Here is a 20,671-nt window from a genome sequence, read left to right as displayed (position 1 = left end):
ATTTTCATCTCCAAGAAGCACAAACAAAGAGAAATGATCTGTATTAGGAGCTGTACGAAGATGTTTCCTCTGTAAATGTCTGCTTTGGGTTCTCTCTGCATGCATCTCCTAAGGAACTAAGTTGCAAACCTAGGCTCTGATTCTTCAGTCAGATCCAAATGGGCAGACACTTATTTCTGTGCAGAGCCAGTGTGTCTCCTTAAGGATCCATCCCCAATTGCAGGATCATGGCAGTAAAGGGTAAAATGTAAAGTCCTCAATATCAGAGAAAAATCCTTGAAAGTATCTAATCAATGAAAAACATGGAACAGTTTGTTGTGAGTGCATCACACATCAATGTGGGTAGAACTGGGTAATTGTCACCTTTCCATGGCACCAAAACTATTAATGAATTTGGGTCAAATTTGGCAAATTTTTGCCCTCCCAAAATAATTTTTTTAAAAAGTCAAAATAGTTCATTTGAATCATTTTGAAACAAATGTGTTGAAAGATGTTTTGTTTAGAAGTTTATATATAATTTAAAAAACACTCAAAAGAAATGAAACACTGAAACCAATTAGTTAGGGATCAAAAAACAAAAAATAAACTAATCCCTCCCCCCAACATTTTTTAAATTATTTTGTTTCATTTGGTTTTTTTTCCCTTTTGTTTTTTTGTTTTCTTTTCAGCCTGAAAAATGTTAGTTTTGGTTCAAAATGAACCATTTTTTTTCGTTTTGCTTCAGTCACCCAACTGTAAAATCAATGATTCGCTCAGAGCTAAATGTGGGCGGGGACTTTATAGTTTGAGCTGCAGGAAATATTATTTTCAAAATAAATACAAAAAATGAAACAAACCAGGGTTTATTCCAGGCAGAGCTAGAGAAAGTGGCCCAGGAAAGTTAATTTGAATACCTAGTAACCTTGACTATGGCCATAAGTCTTTATAAAATATGAACATATTTTTCTGACAAAGGGTTAAGGGTGCCATCAGCACTCATGTAACATTCCTCCTTCCTTGAATGTTGTTCAGGAGAAGAGAGCCTGTGAGTCCTGCACAGAGTGATGAAATGCTGCAACTTGACTTTCATCTGAAAGACTCCATTAATATAATTGCCTTTAAGTCTGCTCCTGAGGGCATGAGAGAAGGGAAGCTCTAGAGTAGTGATTTCCAAAGGCCCCTTAGTGATCTGCGGAGCACTGGCTGTTGGGATACATAGAGAAAGATGGTCACATGGTGCTGGCTCCTTGTTTCCAGCTGCTGAAGTGCATGAGATGACACAGCTAAAAATACATGCAGTGCTTTTTTCTAGAGGGATGATACACATGGATGGGAGGCGAGATGTTCAGGAGACGTTCTCTTTTTTAAAATGTGGCCCAGACCATGACACAGTTTGTAACAGCTGCTCTAAAGATCTCCTTTAGAGGAATGAAATGTGCCAATCCAAAGGTCATCTACTAGCCAGAACTTAAATTCCTGGTTCCAAATTGTAATCCATTGTTTGCAAAGGGGAAGTCAGAGTGTCTGCCCTCCTGCATGCCCATCACCAGGGAGGATGGAAAGGGAACTGGAACAAAGAGCTGTGAAACAGGGTGGTGGGAATAGCACATAACAGTGCATCAGAGATATCCTAAGAATGTGAATGGGAATAAATGGATTCCCAGGTATTATAAATCAAGCAAGTTGTTCTGATGGGATCTTCAGTTATAAGAGCATTTTTTAGTTTTGTCCTACAATGAACCTCAGAACAGAGAGATTAATGCAAAACCTTATAATCCTTCTCTTCCCAGCGGCCTCCTTGTTATACAGAAGAATCCTCATCTTTTACTAAATTATGGTATTTGTTCAACATGTGATATGTTTTCATACACTTTTAGGAGGATAGACTTTATGATCAAATACAACTATTCCATCTCCATACTGTATGTTTTTAATTGGCATAGGTATGTATAAACATAAACGTCAATTAAATAGGTGCCTGAATTATTAGAGGCCCACTGGAATGCGTTGTGGTAGCATGACTCAGTTTCTCTGTTACATTGCTTATTTTAAGCATTTCATGAATAAATAACAGGCATGTCATCTAAGAGTGAATATAATGGGGGTGTATGAACCCCACACTGATTCACTGGGGTCTCTAGGAGACTGAGCCCAATTAGGCAACAGGGTGGCAGCATAATTGGTGATCAAATGCACCTGGGAAGGAGCACAGGGCAGTGGGGAAAAGGCCAGGGATGAGACCCTGGAGAGGTAGCTGGGAGTTTTATCTTTTGGACCAAAGGCAGCAAGAAGTCTGGGAGGCCTTGAGCCAGAACCAGAGGGTTCTGAGCCAGGAAAAAGCCTGGGATGATGGGGACATGGAAGCCTGGGGCCAGAGCTAGGTTGTCCTGAGCTGGGGGAAGCCCGAGGCAGTTGAAGCCCCAGAGGCAGTACTGGTAAAACCTAAAGCCACTTGGATTGAAGTTTGAGAGGCTGCAGAGAGAGATGAAAAAGAACCCTGTAGTGCCTCTCTAGATAATAGATGGCAGAGGAGCTGGCCCTGTAAGGGCTTGTCTACACTTACATTTTATAGTCTTCTAACTTGCTGTCTCAGGGGTGTGAAAAATCACCCCCCTGAGCGCAGCAAGTCAGAGCGTTTAAAGCGCTAGTGTAGACAAGCTCCAAGCACTAGGGAGCTGCGCTCGGAGGTGGATTACCAGAGGTGGATTACCAGGAGCGCTGGGAGACCTCTCTCCCAGACCTCGCACGCAACCACACTCGCACTTCAAAGTGCTGCCATGGGAGCGCTGCCTTGACAGCACTTTGAAGTTTCCAGTGTAGCCATGCCCTAAAACTTCACAAACTAGGGGGGCCTCCCCCTCTCTATTTTAAATGTCTTGATTTGTAAGCCAATCTCATGTCTTTCTAGGGTTTGACTCATAATTTTTGAACAAGTGGGGTTGGCAGCTCCATTATTTATCATGGTGGTGGTTGACTGCACAAATCTACAATGTATATTTTAAAATGTAATTCAGGTGGAGTTGAGGAAAATGTTTTTCCTTGTTTTAAGGCATGTTCAGTCCAGTCGAACCTCAGAGTTACGAACACCTTGGGAATGAAGGTTGTTCATAACGCCGAACAAAATGTTATGGTGGTGGTTTTAAAAATTTACAACTGAACATTGATTTAATACAGCTTTGAAACTTTACTATGTAGAAGAAAAATGCTGCTTTCCCTTTAATTTTTTTTTAGTAGTTTAATACAATACTGTATTTGCTCGTGTGTGTGTGTTTGTGTCCTGCTACCTAATTGTGTACTTCCAGTTCAAAATGAGGTGTGTGGTTGACTGGTCAGCTTATAACTCTGGTGTTTGTAACTCTGAGGTTCCACTGTATTGGGCAGTTTTTTTGTACCAGTGGTAAATCTACTTTGCACCTCTGAGGACTGGGAAACTCCCGCTCTGGGAACGTTCACTTCTTGGCATGGGTAGCTGCAGCTCATTTGTTGCCAGAAACAGACTTTTACTGGAAATTCTGTGTTCCAGTATGAACAGGCTTCACGCTGAGGTTTTTAGTTACATGCTTTCGGTAGAAGAATACATTCGGTCTATAAGTCTGGGTGAGAGAGAGGGAGTTAAACATGCCCTTCTCTTGGGCCCTGATCCTGCATATGCGTAATCTTGCAGGCAACTAGTGCCACTGACTTCAATGAAGTTGTGCAGGTAAGGATCGTTTGTGTGCTTTGCAGGGTCAGAGATGGTTTGCAGACTCAGGACTTAGCTTCCTGGCAAATTAAACACTTAAAGAATCACACGCATGTTATAGAAAGTAGCTGAAAAAGAATATTTATCACACCTTGCTGAGCATGCATGCTCTCTTCTGCATGTCTCTACCCACTTGTGCATATGAAAAAACAGAGGAGCCCATTGCTTGTAAATGGCAGTCATCTGCCTTATTTGTTCAAGGCCAGAGTCTGCCCAGCCCATACCTGGTGGTGCAGTGTGTAAAGAGCTTCCAGCCCCACACAAACCCACTTGTGTGGTCCACGTAAAGGTCAGGCAGAACTGCAGCCCCTAGTAGGGTGGGGCAGGCACAGTGTGAGATCATGGCTTTTCTCTCTCCCTTTTCCCCCTGCCCCTCAAAATAAATGTGTGTGAGCTAGCAGAGCTGGCTGGCAACAGGGGAGAGGCTACATGTCACAATCATGGTCTTATTGATGTTACAACCTAGCATTTTTGACGCTGCAGTCACTGGCATGGTGGGGACTTGTGCTGTGGCATGTCTGAACAAATCAGGTGGAAACTCAGGCTTGTCACATAGGAGGAAATCATTGACACACCACCCTGGTGGAAACTGGCAGGGATGGGAGAGGAAGTACAGACGTATAGATAGCAAGATAACCTCTCAATAAAGTTCTGGATACTGACAGCAGACTTTATTTATCCAGAATGAATTGTGGGCTCCCCTTCTCCTCCCCTGCCCCATGTGCCCCCTACAAACCTACTCACAACATGCAATCACAATATAATGAGAGTGACAGCAGCAGCATTGTCTGCCAAATGCTGTGGGAGTCCAGGACCTCGGCCTACCTATGTGATGGCATATCCACATCCAAACAGCTCTGACCTTCTCCAGATCAGTCCGGGCTTCTCGGAGCAGGGCTTTCACCAGTTCCTCTATGCTGTTCTTAACACTCACCTGTTTTTGTACAGAGTAAGATTAGAGGGTTCAAGTGAGAAAATACTAAAGGGTTTCTACCTTCCTGTTGAAGTAATAGGGGCCCCTCTATGACATTTCTTTTGTTTCTGCATGTTTGGCAGCGCCTCTGATCATTTCTGCGTTTCTTGATGGGCAGTACCAGTACCTGCTCTGTAACAACTGCCTTTTGAGTTTGCTCATTCCCCAACTTACTGGAAGCTGTCTTGGTGAGGGACTCCAATGCTCATGAGACTAGTTCCTTTTAAAGGCAACACAGATTAGGATTATTGTGGGCCAGACATGTTTAATCTTCAAGGCAAAGATCACCTTTTCATCACAGAATAGCTACCCTTACCAACCAAAGTACAGTATTGATGCATCTATGCTTATCACCTCCTTCACAAAGCATATTTTGCTTTTAGATCTACACACACACACACAAAATCTTCATCGATGTCACTGTTTGTTGCAAGAGCCAATAGTCATATATCACCACTAGTATTCCCCATCATCCCCTGCACACACTCTGATTTCTATTATCTCTTAACAAAGCAGCTGTGTGTTTTTTTTTAAACTTGAGCTTCAGATGAGTCATCAGTGGAAATTCAAAGCTGTAAGTCCACATTGATAGTGACAGATATTTTTGGTCATGCTTTTTTCCTGAATAGGCTATTTCCCAGTTGAAATGGCCAGGGAAAGGTATTTTCAGTGTAGTTTTGGGGCAGACATTCTGAAAGCCTAGGTCAAAATGAAGGACATCATCACCTCATTCCCCTATGGAGCACCTCAGTCTTCCAGGGAGGGAGCGAACTCCTGAATGACTGAAGACAGTGTGGTCTTGTAGGAAGACTGAGTTAAATGAGACGTACCTTTGATGCATAGGCATCCAGTTTCTCAAATTGCTGCAGGTCTAATGTCATGGATTTCAGACTGGATTTGTCCCATGGATATGCTGGAAACAAACATGGAACAATCATTCCAGAAAGGAGAGGCTTTGTAACTGGCCAAACATCAGAGCAAGAGCTATCAGCAGAGTTTCCCATCCGGTGACTGAATTTGATGTTTGTGCATCAGATGACATTTGAATAGGACCCTTCTGGTCTGTAGGTATCTGCTTTATCAGTTCCTCCCATCCAAGACAGTCAGATCTGCACTGTGCATGTCTGAGCTGGGAGTTCCTCTTTGCATATTTTGCACAACGTAAACTGCACAGAAAAATCTGACAGTAAAAATAGGGTCTGATCTCCAACAGGTGCCAAACTGATAACACTAGAATATCAGACCTAGAGCTGGTCAAATAGTATTCACCAAGAGCAAGCTCCATAGTCCTCAAGTAGTCTCAGTAAAATATATGGCACTATTTGACTGATAAAGGCTCTGATCCTGCAAAGCACAGGAGTAACTTTACTCATGGAAGCAGTGCCAGTGAAATCAATGAGGTTACTGCTGTGAGTAAATTCACTGATACATATAAGCTTTGCAGGACTGAGATTTAAGATTCTACTCAGCAGGGAAAAGGAAATAAAATTGCCCTAAATTTATGTGATGAATACTGTAATACTTTCAAATGAATTATTCTAATATTTCCCCCCTTATTTCACCAAGTATATATATCTGATTGCATATTCCACACATAATCACTTATTCAATGGATAGCACCCCAAAATTCATTTGAATAGTGAACAAAAATCTTTTTTTTTCCTGCAACCACCACTTAGCAGGCCATTCTAGCAAGTCAGAGCTACAAGAATCATGCCCTTTGCGATGCTGGGATTAAGAGATTCTTCCAGATATTGCTTTATGGCTGTTAAATTGCAGGGAGGCAAGAGGGAAGGGGGAATAAAAAAGATAATTAGAGTTTAAATTTTTATTGTTTGAATTCTGAGTGCCAATAAATAGCAAGGGAACTGCTTAAAGTGTAAGGGTTGGTAACCTCACGGCACCCAGCTGCAGTGGCATGAAGAAAGACTAAGTTATGTTACCAACCAAGTGGAGAACCAGGGATGTGGAACTGTTACACTATATGTACTGCTATGCCGCTGGAGGTGAGGGTCATCTGTCAATAGCAAGGATTGAACCTGTGACTCAGGATCACAGAAGCATGAGCCTTTACTGCAATACGCAGCTCTTAAAGCCTGCCTGAAGCAGTCTGATCAATCGCTATCTGTGGCCTAGGCACCACTAGAGGGGGATAGAGCACCACATTGAGCAGACAAGAGTGGTTACATACAGAGCATTTATTAGCTCCCATCTGCAGGAGCACCATCAACGGGAGGCAGGAATGACAGTCCCCAGGCCATCCCAGACATGCAGGGGCTGCCAGAACAGGCTGCCTTCTGTGAGGTGATGTGTGAGTACAACCTCTCCTGCATTAGGAGATAGTGAGGAGATACAGCTTCACCTGCTGCTAAAGTGCTCTGTTCAGGTCCTAGTATCGACACTCCTAAGGTTGGGACAGCTGCTATCTCAGACATTGGCTTGTTTGCTGCAACCTTTGACTCCTGCATAGGCCATAAGACCACCCTTCAAAAGGATGGCCCCAAGTAGAACTCAGTGAGACCCCTTAGTGGACTAGTCTCTAGTCCTTTGGGGAACTGGGGCGGGTCTCCTCTTTGGCTCTGGTTTAAGGCTAAGAAGTAAATTGGTTTCCTCATCCTTAGTGGAAAGTGTGCTCCCACGCTGGATCTGGTTAATGGAAGCATCTCTGTTCTCAGAAGCCCCGCCGTCACTGGCCAGTTAAGTGAGCAGAAATCTCTGAGCCTGGATTCCTCAATATTCCCCCAGATTTAGTTCAACAGCCTTCATTGTAATGGGAGAGCCAGCCAGCCAATCCAATCACAAGCAACAGGCATCTTCTGTTACCTACTGGGCCAGATTTGCCTAAAACAGTGTGGGAGGGAACAACATCTGTTTCTCTAACAGGCTTGTTTGTTTATCTAGGTTTTCACTGAAAAGGGGCTATTACAGTGACCTAAAGAGAGATAAAGCAGATTTACACATTTGAAAGGTTCTTATTCTATTCAGCTCTGAAAATTACTTCTTGCCTTTTGGGAGCCAAATGGGTTTTTAAAATTGGTTATCAGTTTTCGTCTTTGTCAGGTTATAGCTGCAAAGGCTCCCCACAGACACCAAATCCACAATAACTCATGTAGTCTGAAACTACTACGTTGGCAGTTAGAAATGTGTAGCAGGCCCATTTGCAAAGCAGACTTCTCAGTTATGTTGCACATGCAGTCTGTCTAAAACACGCTTGACATCCACCAAACCATCCTGACTTTGAATCCCAGACAATACAGCGTACAAAGCATATTTAGAGTGACAGAAATGAAATCATTCATTTGCTGTCAATGTACTTAGATATAGTTGTTTTTAGCCAGTGCCACATCATTTTTGTGATCAGCATGAGTCCTATTTCTAAAAGTGAATCTGTGTCCCGTTGGGGGTGCTCACTGCAGTGAGGAAACTATGCTGTGCTAAGCAAAGAAAGCCGCAATACAGCGGATAGTTACCATGCAGGTCTTTTCCACCAGGCAGGGGCATTCTGCTCTTCCTGTTCTCTTGAAAACCTAGAAGGTTGCCAAAATTGAGGTAAGATAAACAGCAGAGAAGTACAAAAGGGTAGAGAAAGGTAGTGTGTCTATGTGAAATACATGGAGGGTTGAAAGACAGGCTTTTATTTCCTTGTCCTTAGCACTATGGTTCATATCATGTTGCATACAGCCCATGAGGGAGGTAGATGGAAGCAGCACAAGATAGAGATGAGTAAAGAGAGCTTCCCCTCCCACCAGTCCTATGATCATGAAGGTACCAGACAGCACATTCACAGTCAGATATCTTCTATTGTAGGCTGAAGGCTGGGAACATTGTGCTCCATCTTGCCAGTGAGCCAGCCAAATCACTTACTGTATAGAAGAAATTCAAGTCTGTGTTCCAGAGAGATCTTATCTTGTGTTAACACCTGCAGCACAGTTATTAAATGATATCTTCCCAGAGTGAGCTACAGATCAGCTGGAGCATGTTTTAGGGGTGATGCAGCCTCCAGAAGGTCACCAAATGTGAGATATCTGTAGTTCTGGACGAGGCCCCACCTCCACAAAGAAAAGGATTTTGTTCTCACTACCAACTGCTCCTCTTGATACAAGACTCAAGAGCTGGCAGAGCACAACCATCATCTGCACAGCAGGGAGTCTGGGCACACGTCCACCTCTGAGTAGCGCAGTCATCATCTGAACTCAGCTGCTGGCAGCCTCTCCATTGCCCCAAGAAGGCAGGCCCCATCATGGTAGATGTTGGGCCAAACTTATGGCTGGAGCAACTCCACTGAAGCTGGACTAGTGTTTCCACTCTCACAAAATACGCTGTAACCAAGCAGCCTCACCTTTGTTATCCAGGCCTGTCAGACTGGGCAGCTTGCAGACTCCTGCAATAACCCCCAGACAGAATTAGTCAAGAGTTACCAGTGGAAGAAAACTCTACTCGTCATCCCAGCAACCTCTCCCTGTGCCTAAACAGCTCTGCGAGCACCACGGGCTCCATCCCATTCCTATTAAAGCCCATGGAATGTCTTAATTTGTACTCAGTGGGTTCAAGCCACAGACACACTGTGCATTTTCTCCTTTCCTCATGGAGGCTGCCACCCAGGCACACTGTCCTGAACAGCCCAGTTAATGCTGTTACATTGATCAGAATGTAGAGGGTGCTGGACACTGTAGCTTTCTCTCTATCAAGGCTACTTCCAGTCAGGAAAAAGTGCATCTGTTCCTCTCTTTAACTGAGTCTAGGTCAGCCTGTGTCTGTTCTGTGAGCTGGGAAAATATTGAACAGATGGACTTGGATTACCATTTTATTTGCTATTGGGTACTACAACAGGAATGGTGCCTTACGTTTCAATAGTTCTTTTCTTGAAGAATTCCAAAATGGTTTATCCGGAGTGTTCAAAATTCATGTACACCCTTCCAGCCTCAATGATCTGCTGGCTTCAAAGAGTGTAAATAAGGGTAAAATGTGATAGTGTCTGACTACAGAAATCACTTTGCCCACTACTAAAATGCAGCCACCTCTGGGGCCAAAACACAGATGCCATTCTGCACCAGCAGCACTACGCAACAGTCCTGCCAAGGGGAATGCATAGGAATCACATAGGAATGCTTGAGATTGATTGTAGTGGGAGTGGCTGATCTAGCTACATTTGTATAGGCCTTTCCACTTCAATCCTCCTGTTCTGGGTTATGTATAACTTTCTGAAACTTTCAACTATTGGGCTGCAATTTCCCATTTGGTCTTCAAAGCTGAAACTTTGTTTTGTTTTAAATGTAAGTAAAAATGGTTTAGGTTAATCCATTTTTAAGAAGGAGGGATTTGAAAAGGGAACCATACACTTATAATATCTTTTTAAAAATTATTTTTTAAGTTATAAAGCAGCTGGTGGTTGGAAGCTTAAATGTGGCATGGAAGTAGTGGTTATTGAGGGGAACAGTCATTGGGTGTTCCTGTGACCATTAGTTTGGATTTGACTGAGTTATGAACTTTGGAAAATCACACTTTGAGCAGTGTCACCTTTCCGTTACTTTCATCATTGATATACACAGACAACAAGCTAACAGGTTTAACACTGTGGTAACCAAATGAGCTCCTCTTCTCCCTGCTCTCTAGTGCAGCTGATATGCCATATTTTAGCTGGCCCAAATGTTTTTAAAAAGTGATGTACCTTTCCCAAGGGAGAATTTCTTGAACAGCTGTGGGGTGGTATTTCTAGGATGTACCTCGACAGTCACATGAGTTCCTGCAATGAACAAAGAGTCAGAAGTGGGCAAGGAATGAAAAAGCAACTAGCAAGTGAAAACATATAAGACTGAAAATATCAAAAATTACTTTTCCAAGTGCAAACCACATTCATTAATATTGTACCAATACTAAACTAACTCATAGGGCCTCCATTTCTTCCTTTCTACCTTAACATCCCCCTTGTCTAACTTTCCTTCCTCTGCCTGTTTCTTCTCTGTTTGAAAACCAGAATATCTTTAGTGGGCTGGTGCCTCAGTGCAAACGATTTGTCCACATGCCTTCCATGAAGATATATTTGTTCTGTTATTTTTAAATGAAGTGTACGGGTTTGCAGCACTATGGACAGAATAAGTGGCAAAACAGTGAAATAAGCAAATAAAAAATGATCTTATGCACTTCAGATTCCTGTGCAACAGATATTAAAACATTCCCCAGCCTCTCTCCCCTTAACAATGAATTGGAAACTGAGTCAGAATTCTAAGAGTGCATAGCTTGGTTTGAAAATATTGTTGTGTGTTTGACTTGATACCGCACAACATTTTGATTAAAAAACTAGAATTATATTAAATTAACATCTGCAGGGTTGTTGTAGCCATGTTGGTCCCAGGATATTAGAAAGACGAAGTGGGTGAGGTAATATCTTTTATTGGACCATCTTCTGGTGGTGAAAGAGACAAACTTTTGAGCTACACAGAGCTCTTCTTCAGGATTAAATGGATTAAAAACTGGCTAACTAAGGACTCAGAATGTAGTTGTGAAAAGGGAATCATCATCGAACGGGTGTGTTCCTAGAAGGGTCCCACAGGGATCAGGTCGTGACTCTACTCTGTTTAACGTTTTTATCAATGACCTGGAAGAAAACATTAAAATCGTCGCTGATAAAATTTGCGGATGACACAAAAATTGGGGGAGTGGTAAATAATGAAGAGGGCAGGTCACTGACTTAGAGCGATCTGGAATGCTTGGTAAACTGGGCACAAGCAAACAATATGTTTCCATACAGCTAAATGCAAAAGTATACATCTGGGAAAAAAGAATGTAGGCCATACTTACAGGATGGGGGAAACTGTCTGGGAAGCAGTGACTGAAAAGGACATGAGCCACCAATATGAGACTCGCCAAAAGAGCTAATGCAATCCTGGGAGGCATAAACAGGGGAATCTCAAGTGGGAGCGGAGAGCTAATTTTACGTCTGTATTTGGCACTGGTGTGACTGCTGCTGGAATACTGTGCCCAGTTCTGGTGCTCACTATTCAAGAAGGATGTTGATAAACTGGAGAGGGTTCAGAGAAGAGCCATGAGAATGATTAAAGGAGTAGAAAACATGCCTTGATGATAGACTCAAGGAGCTCAATCTATTTAGCTTAACAAAGAGAAGATTTAGGGGTAACTGGATCACAGTCTGTAAGTAGCTACATGGGGAACAAATATTTTAATAATGGAATCTTCTGTCTAGCAGAGAAAGGTCTAAGATGATCCAATGGCTGGAAGTTGAAGCTAGACACATTCAGACTGGAAATATGGTGTAAATGTTAACAATGAGAGTAATTAACCATTGGAACAATTTACCAAGGTTATGGTGGCCTGTCCATCACTGCCAATTTTTATATCAAGATTGGATGTTTTTCTAAAAGCTCTGTTCTAGGAATTATTTGGGGGAAGTTCTCTGGCCTGTGCTGAACAGAAAGTCAAACAAGATGATCACAATGGTCCCCTCTGGCCTTGGGATCTATGAAAATCAATAATGTTACAATAATGACCTTGCAGGAAAGCATTTATCTGCAACGTGGGTATTATACTGTACTGTTCATGCAATATTGTGACCTCGGGGCTCAACACTCAAAATTTAGGCCAGAGTTACACTAGAAACGTTGCTGACATAGCTTATTTTGTCCATCAGGGGTGTGAAGAGGTGTGGCAACAAAAGCCCTTCGTGTAGACAGCTGTACTTTTGCCAGTATAGCTTATTTTGCTTGGAAGGTGGCATGTGGTGGAATGAATTCTACCAGCAAAGCTGCACTTGGTTGGTCTGAGCAGTGTCCTCACTAGGAGCACTGTGCTAGCATAGCTATACTAGAAATGCTTATTTGCAAAAATAACCCACTTTGGAAACCAAAAAAAAGTTGATACAAAAATTCCACAGAAAGTTTTAAAAAGCAAAAAATCAATTTTGAAAACCAATGGAATGAAAGTCTCTGAAGTTTTTGTGATTTATTATTATTATTATTACTACTATTATGCATTATTTATTAACATCATCATCCCTAATCAAGACCTACTTTTTTAAGGACCAAGAAGGCTTTAAATATCAATTTTAGTATAGTACAGATATACAGGATGAATCAAACCTAAGATGGCCCCATTATAAAATGTAAAGAAATAATTTGAACCAACGGACAAACTCTTGTTACTTTCCATGTTCTCTCAAGGTCTGCTCTACACTAGGAGGGTTCTGCTGGTGGAGTTTTGCCAATATAGTTCTACCGACAAAAGCCTCTCGTGGGGATGCAGTTAAAATGGTATGAAAGGGCTTATACCAGTATAGCTTATGCTGGTTTGGGGAAGCAGCATTAGCCATATTGGTATAAGTACAGTTATGTCAATATAAAGTCATCTATACTATGTCAGTATAAAGCCATCTACACCAGCTTAGCTATGTCAGGTTAAAAAAAAAAGCCACACCCTTAATCAACAGCAATACTGGTAAAACTTTAAATTGTAGACCAGGCCCAAGATTCTTGAAAGAATTGTCCAGTGACTCTTCATCCTTTGCAGTCAGATTATAAAAAAATCTCAGATTTGTCTCTTGCTGTGGTGATGTTCTGGGCAAGTTTTCTCTCATACGAGCATAAATAAGAGATGAATGCTGCATTGCTACAGAAAATCAGTGTTCAATGGCTTACCACCTACCTTCGTTGGTGTAGGAAGTAATGACTGGTGCCTGCTCGTCAGGCTGCATCTGAACTGGCTGGCCTGTTCATATGAAGAAAACATCCCCGTGATTAGAATAAAATGGAATTTTCTCATCCTACAGCAACGGAGCACCAACCACAGAACCAGGTTAAATCTATAAATGTGGAGCACCAATGAGCTAAATGGCACTGAGATTCTATTCTATAGCTTTTATAGCTTGTAAAGCAAATTGATACAGCAGAGCTCAATATGTGCTGTGTGAAGCAGTTCCTGGGCTTCAAATGCAAGCGGAGTGAACAAGGGAGTACTAGTTGGGAATAGTCCATGCAATTCAGGCATTGGTGGCAAGACCCTGGCTGAGGAAGTAAGGAAGGAGGGAGAACTCTCTGGAGAGGCATGGCTGGCATCAACTGAATTCCGTTTTACTGAAATGTATCATACTTGCATAAATAGTCTAGTTCAGTGTTTCTCAACCTTTTCAGATTGGCAACCTCATATTTGAAGTCAAAAATTTGCACTACCCTCTTACATTTACTATATGAGTAAAACATTTATCAGTAATTAGTATGTGAGTGTTTCAGTAGGTTGACAGAAAATACGTGACCTTGAAATGGAAAAGGTGTGCAGGGAGTGGGGAGTGAGATTTTCTTTGCTTCAGATTGAGATAAAGTTTTGAATGTCTTGTGACCCCGATTGCCTTTCATGAGCTCTCTGAGGGCCACACCCCATCTCTTGAAAAACATTAGTTTAGTGGTAAGGACCTGGACTGGGTGTCAGGAGACCTGCATTCTGTTCCCAGCTGTATAACGTTGAGTAACCTCTTTTCCTTTTGTTTGTGTAGATTATAAATTCTGTGGGGCAGGGACTGTCTCTCATCGTGTGTGTATACAGCACTGAGCAGAATAGACCCTGATCTCAGTTGCAGCCCCTAGGTGATGTGGTCATACACATGGTACTAAATAACATTAATCTATCCCACAGGGCTGCAATGACATTAAGCTAGCACAGTCAGCAAATGCCATTTAACACTGAGCAATATCTCGCATATAGACTTGGACATTAGAACCCGATTCACTGAGGATGAACGTTGGCCATGACGCTGGGGTTATCCCTTACTTTTTTTCAGAAAGTGTCATGGGATCTGTGTCCCAGAGAAGCTGGGTGAGAGAAGCTACATCAGAGCTGTAGCTCACAAAAGCTCATGCTCAAATAAATTGGTTAGTCTCTAAGGTGCCACAAGTACTCCTTTTCTTTTTGCAGATACTTTTTGTAATTCACAGCTGACATGGATCAGGCCCGTGAATTATGAGATTTTGATGCACTGTATGCGGCAGCAGTGTGGGTTTTTTTAATGTGGCTCAATCTCAGTTAATGTCATACCGTTTGTAAATATTGCAGCAGCACCAGCTGCTCCATGGTGTCAGAGTCCTCATAAAGACAGGAATGTGGCTGATTAAAGGGAATTTATTAACCCCTTTGGTGCTGGTGCATTAAGAGCTGGCTATTCCTTTTGGCATCCGTCTGAGGGCATCAGTCTGAGCATATGGCTATACTTGCAGATTTAGAGTGCTTTGAGTTAAACCAGCCTTCGTAGAGCGCAGTCGGGAAAGCGCTGCAATCTGTCCACACTGACAGGTTCAAGCGCACTGGCGTGGCCACATTTGCGACACTTGCAGTGGCATTGGGAGCGGTGCATTATGGGCAGCTATACCAGTATACAATTGACTGCAACGTGCTTTTCAAATAGGGGCGGGGGATGGAGTGTGACAGGGAGTGTGTTCTGTGTATGTGGGGGGAGAGAGAGTGGGTTTTTGGGGGGGCTGAAAGTATGTCAGCGTGCTGTCTTGTAAGTTCAGACAGCAGCAGACCTCCCCCTCCTCCCCGCCTCTCTCTCTCTCTCTCACACAGCATTCCACAGTAACGGCTTGCTTTGTCTCGGAGTAGGCTGTCAGAAATGGAGCTTTCAAAGAGCATATCTGCATTCCTAGGTGAGTTCAAAACAATGACAAGAGTGGCCGCTTGACTTAAGGGGATTACGGGACATTTCTGGAGGCTGATCAGAGTGCAGTAATGCAACACCTTGTTCACACTGACACCCGGGCGTTTCAGCCACCACGCAACAAGTGTTAATTTTCTCGCCAAGGTGGAGTACCAGGAGCGCTCTAGATGTGGAGTCAGAGCGCTCTACATGCCTTGCCAGTGTAGACGGGGAGTGAGCTAGGGTGCCCGGGGCTGCTTTAATGCGCTCTAACTCGCAAGTGTAGCCAAGCTCTAAATTATCTTCAAGAGGACTCATCTTGTGTCCTGAAGGCAGGGCTAGAGGAAAATGTATTGATACTCAGATTTGCACTGAACTATTAGAGGTACTTCAGTTAACTCTGTGTGTTGGGTAATTAATTCACCCTTCTAGTCCTGGTGAATTGCCTGATCTCCACTACGTAGCTGTCGTTGAAAACCCTCTCAGGCATGAAGGAAGAGCATGTTAAGGCTCTAAAGATATTAATATTTATCTGCTTTTCTTATTTGCCATCTGTGTGTCTGGTATAGTCAAAGACACTTACTGACAGTACCTTGCCACAAGATATTGCTTGCTTGCTTACTGTCTATAGGCTGAATCTGCTCCCATTGATTGCAGTGGGAGCTGGATCAGGACTCACATTAAGCAATGCATCAGTAACATACAGGATTTTCATATAGGGGTTATTAGTAATTCTGTGGAAGCAAAACTCTGTTTCTTTCACTTGCCTTTCTTCACTAGAGACCAAATTATGTTTTCATACAGGAAAAATGAGGTTGGTGGCCTGAGCTCATTCCCTAGGGGCTGCTTATGTTCCCTAACAAATCCAGGGCATGGTTTTGTACAGCTGGTGGTATCCTCTTAAGAAAGGCTTTGAGTCGGATTAGTGGGAGGGGGCATAGGTCAGATAAGAAGTGGATTGGCTGAGCTATAAGGAAGCTCAGGACTAGGGGACAGATTGTTCCTCATGCCAAAAACAATTGTGCACCGGACTGGAAAGTTTGGATTTGCACCCAACTGTTCCATTAGGGGTTGAAGTGAGGAGGGAGTCACCTTCTTAATAGGACAGCGTTTTCTACCTCCACGCACCATGAACTACACGGATCCTGGGTAAGCTAAGAGCTCTGTGTGACTGTTAATACTGCCTCAGGCTGTGTTAGCTTTCAGGAGGATTCTTTATTGGTTATGATAATACAATCAGAGAAATGTAGGGCTGGAGGGGACCTCCAGAGCTCGCCTAGTCCATCCCCCCATGCTGAGGCAGGGTTACATATATGATAACTATGATGTATGTATGCAGTAGTGTGCCCAGCACCTAGCCATCCCACCATATTCCCGGCGCATGCACACACACACCCTGACCTCCACTGGCTCCTGCTGATAGCTAGAGATAGGAAAGTGGTATTCTCCCCCATTATGCGTGAGCACAGGGAGACCCATGTCTGAATGGAGCCTCCCTGTGCACATCAGCCAGACACAATAAGGCCTGGAACGGAACGGGCTGTGACAAGCACATTGTTAGTGTGCAGAGCCATAGCTGTGCATTGGCAGCCTGCAAAGCATCTCCACGCACTCTGCCTGGCTCCAGCCAGCTCTACGATGCCCTCACTATCACTTGCCCTACGTTCTCACATACAAAATGGACGGCAGAGAAGACAACGTACCAGGAAGGCCATTCCCTCTGGGTTGCTGCGATCTGTCACTTTCATTTCCATCACTTTGAAAACCTACATAATGACAAGCATGGGCATGAGAGTCAGACAATATAATTCATGGGTACTGGGCAGCATGTTCGATACCAGCTAGTGGGAAGATCACATCAGACCCACTCCTGTTCCCACTGAAGACAAAAATAAAATTTCTGTAGACTTAGCTGAGACAGGACCAACTCCATGATGATGACACATCACTCAGCTAGGCATTATTTACCCAGGAGGATTCAAAGAATAACTGTTGACCCATGAGAATGGAAAAAGTTTCTTTGAAAAATGCCAGTCCAAAATTTTCCTTTGCTATTTCTGCTTTTGTCCTCCAAACTCAGACTCCTTTTCTACTTACTCCTGCAATCAAAGAGTAATTTATGACATCACAGTCAATTGCAATGGGAATGGTGAATCACATTTTTAATATTTTGGACTATATTCATCCCTGATGTAAATCCACTGACTTCAAGAGGAAGTCTATTTTTCCCAGCCATGGCCCTATTTTAGTTCCCAAACTCTTCCTGATTACGCTGTGTTTTCATTTAAATATTAGACAAATCCCCTCCCAAAGTAACATGTTGCAAGGCTGTCCAAGGAGAATCTCTCACTGGAAAAGTTTGAAAATCATGATGGTTCATGGTGGCTCACCCTGAAAGTAAGTTTTAAAGCACTTTAGAGATCAGCAGCAGGGGAACACTACTACTGATACTAACTAGCTCTTCATCCATAGACCCCAAAGTACTTTACAAAGGAGGTCAGTATCATTATCCCCATTTTAGAGACTGGGGAAACTGAGTCACGGAGTGATGAAGCAACTTGCCCAAGGTCACCTAGCAGGCCAGGGGCAGAGCCAGGAATGGAATCTAGGTCTCCTGAGTTCCAGCCCAGAGCTGTATCTCTTAGGCAACACTGCTTCTTAGAGGCTATGACATTGTTTATGAAGGAGAGATATGCCAGTAGAGTTGGTCAACATTTTTTAATATTTTCAACAAAAAAAGAAAGATTTTCATTTGGATCGAAAATTTGCAGTTTATCAACAAAAAATGAAAATTGAAAACTGAAATAATGTTGGTAAAATGTTTTGGGTTTCGGCAAAAATGTAGTTTTCAAAAACAAAAGTTTTACCAGAATGAATGTTCAAAGCCCTGAAACTTTTCAGCTTTCTATGGCAAGTTTTCATTGAATTTTTTTCCCCATTTTTAGGGTTATTTGGAGAAATAAACCACACTCAATTTTTAAATAGCCAACAAAAAATAAATGGGCATTTTCTACCAGGTCTATCCACTACCCAAATACTCCCTCCAGTAGCACCATTAATCTAAATACAAGAGAGTCCATAGAAAGAAGTTATCCAGCTATTACCCTCTCATGGGAGACAGCTAGAGCCAGGAGTAATTAGCTCCCGGAATTTCTACCCTGAACAGTTGATACCTATCCCTTCCCCCTCTTCCTGCCACCTATCCATTGACCCCTGTTCCTCCACATAACACTGCTTTCCATGCTCAGTCTCCCCTCCTCCTGTTTGTGTCCCCAGAACTCCTGAGCCTTTCTAACTCCCTTTGCCTGCCTACAATGGTTCAAGCCAAAATGGCTTGGAGAGCTGATTTTGCTGTAATTTTGCAGAGCAAATCCTTCTGGGGCATAGCATTGCTGCTTGAGGTGGGCAGACAATTCAGGGGTAATTGTACTTGCCGGAAAATGTTTTAGTCAAAAATGGCCCTTTTAAATAAAATGAAATGGTTTCATTTTTCAATATCTTCCATCTCCCCGCAATGAAAACTGAAAACATTTTCAGTTATTGTTTTAGTGAGGAAAAAAGGGGGAAGAAAGAAGAAAGCAAACTGGGAAAACAATTTCAGAACCAAAGATCTTTGGAAAATTGAGACTTCTCAGTAAAAAAGCAGTAAATTTTTTTGAAATTTGGTCCTTTTTGAAACATTCAAATGAAAATGTTTTCAAAATGTCCAAACTCATCTCACCCCCACCAGCTCTGTAGGAGAAGGCTGAAAAGGAGTTGGAGACATTGGTGCTGGTGTAGGCATGAAGTAGACAGAAATCAACTATAGCTAAAGATTAGATTAGCCAGATCATCCACCTTTTCCTGTCTTTTTTTCGGTATCTATATAGCCCCAATCACCAGCATCTGAAATACAGTTAAAATCTGGGATTAAACCAGATTGCAGCAATGGAGTGTTTTCTCTTTTCAGTTTTGCAGTGAGAGGGGGGTTCTCTCCGTTGTCTGCAAATAGCCCATGATTTCCAGGGTTCCAAAAAGAGCATGGAAGATCCCCTGAAGGGACAGGAGATAGGCCAAGGGGATTGTCACAAACTGTAGCTATAAATGGCTCATGGTGATATTCTTTGCAGACAAAGTATGCACATGCTCACACACACACACACTAAAATAAAACCATGTTGCCCTATGTATCGTTTTGTGATAGCCACCAATTTGGGATTAAATAACTGAAGCACAGTCAGTTTAACCTGCTCACTGCTTTGCCTTGTAAATCTAATGCATTTTTGGAAACCCTTTGGCAGTGTCTCACACTATATAAAATGTTCCATTGTAATAGGGCTTGTTTAAACACGGTCCTCGGAATAATAGCCACATGCCGCTCCATGGGTGTGCCACACAGGTGCTGCACCCTGAGTCACCTGCAGTGTGTGGTATGCAACATGCAGAGGCTCTTGTTCGTTAGACAGGATCAACGAAACTAAGTTAAAACTGGAAAATTTTAGAGGGGAGTTTGCAGGTTTGGGTTTTCATTGCATGTCTTTAAGTTAGGGGGGCACAAAAGAAAGCCAAAAAACCCGTTGTTCTTTCCTGAGAGCTGATGGTTCACCTCTCATTCTACAAATCACTTGCAGCTTGGCTCTGCATGCATTGCAGCTGCACCCCTCCACTTGAACAACTGCAGATATTGCTTTACCTTGGATGTGGTGCGAGGCACTGATTTCCATCTGTCTGTCTGTCTGCACCCTGTGCACTGTCTTCCTCTTCTGAGGGCGAACTATGAGAAGCATCTCAATTGTTACTGCACTGGCGTCTTTTTTAAACTCCATGGTACCCATCAGAGCATTGCCACCGCTTCCTTCCTCACCCAGACCTGCTGCTGCTGCTGCTGCAGAACTGGCAGTGTTTATTTTCCAATCTTGGAAAGGCAAATGCTCCCCCTCACCCAAAACGAACTCTGCACACACACAAATAACATGTGCCCGACCCTGCTCAAATGCACTATTACTACCCTGCCAAAATCTAACCTAATGAACAGATTACAAGTCACCTTTGAAAGGAAATCCCAGCAGGGATCCACTTCCTAAATCTGAGTAAGGAGCCACATTTCAGAAGGAGAGTTCTAGTTTCAGGACAAGCGTTCCTCTCCCCCTTCACCTCTCTCTGCCCTTTCAGATTTAAGCACTTGTCTACCCTCAAATCCCCCTACCAGCACTCTTACGCTAGAGGGAATTCATTCTGCAACACTTGCAGGTTCTTTAAAAGGATGCCTCTCTGATTCTCCTCTGCCACACCCAAAGTGGAAACTTTAAAACATGGCTAAAAAAACCCCAAATCAATGGCTTAGAAATAAAAACTAACAAAA

At 42.9% G+C, this 20,671-nt stretch overlaps 1 protein-coding gene across 1 annotated transcript in view; it reads right to left on the bottom strand.

Moving 5' to 3' along the window:
* Nucleotides 1–20,135, bottom strand: part of KY (kyphoscoliosis peptidase) — a 32,270-nt gene extending 12,135 nt beyond the window's left edge. Inside the window, exons 1-7 of the mRNA XM_073358909.1 lie at nt 20,003–20,135; nt 13,350–13,412; nt 10,363–10,437; nt 9,034–9,075; nt 8,165–8,221; nt 5,525–5,607; nt 4,547–4,655 (exon numbers count right to left, since the gene is read on the bottom strand). Of these exons, the coding sequence (XP_073215010.1) occupies nt 4,547–4,655; nt 5,525–5,607; nt 8,165–8,221; nt 9,034–9,075; nt 10,363–10,437; nt 13,350–13,412; nt 20,003–20,135 (562 nt within the window). The remainder of the gene's footprint in view (nt 1–4,546; nt 4,656–5,524; nt 5,608–8,164; nt 8,222–9,033; nt 9,076–10,362; nt 10,438–13,349; nt 13,413–20,002) is intronic.
* Between the last annotated feature and the right edge of the window lie 536 nt (nt 20,136–20,671).

The sequence above is a fragment of the Lepidochelys kempii genome, chromosome 9 (assembly GCF_965140265.1).
Source record: "Lepidochelys kempii isolate rLepKem1 chromosome 9, rLepKem1.hap2, whole genome shotgun sequence".
Lineage (NCBI taxonomy): Eukaryota > Metazoa > Chordata > Testudines > Cheloniidae > Lepidochelys > Lepidochelys kempii.
Note: the sequence above shows the minus strand (reverse complement) of the source record. Positions and strands in the feature narration are given on the sequence as shown.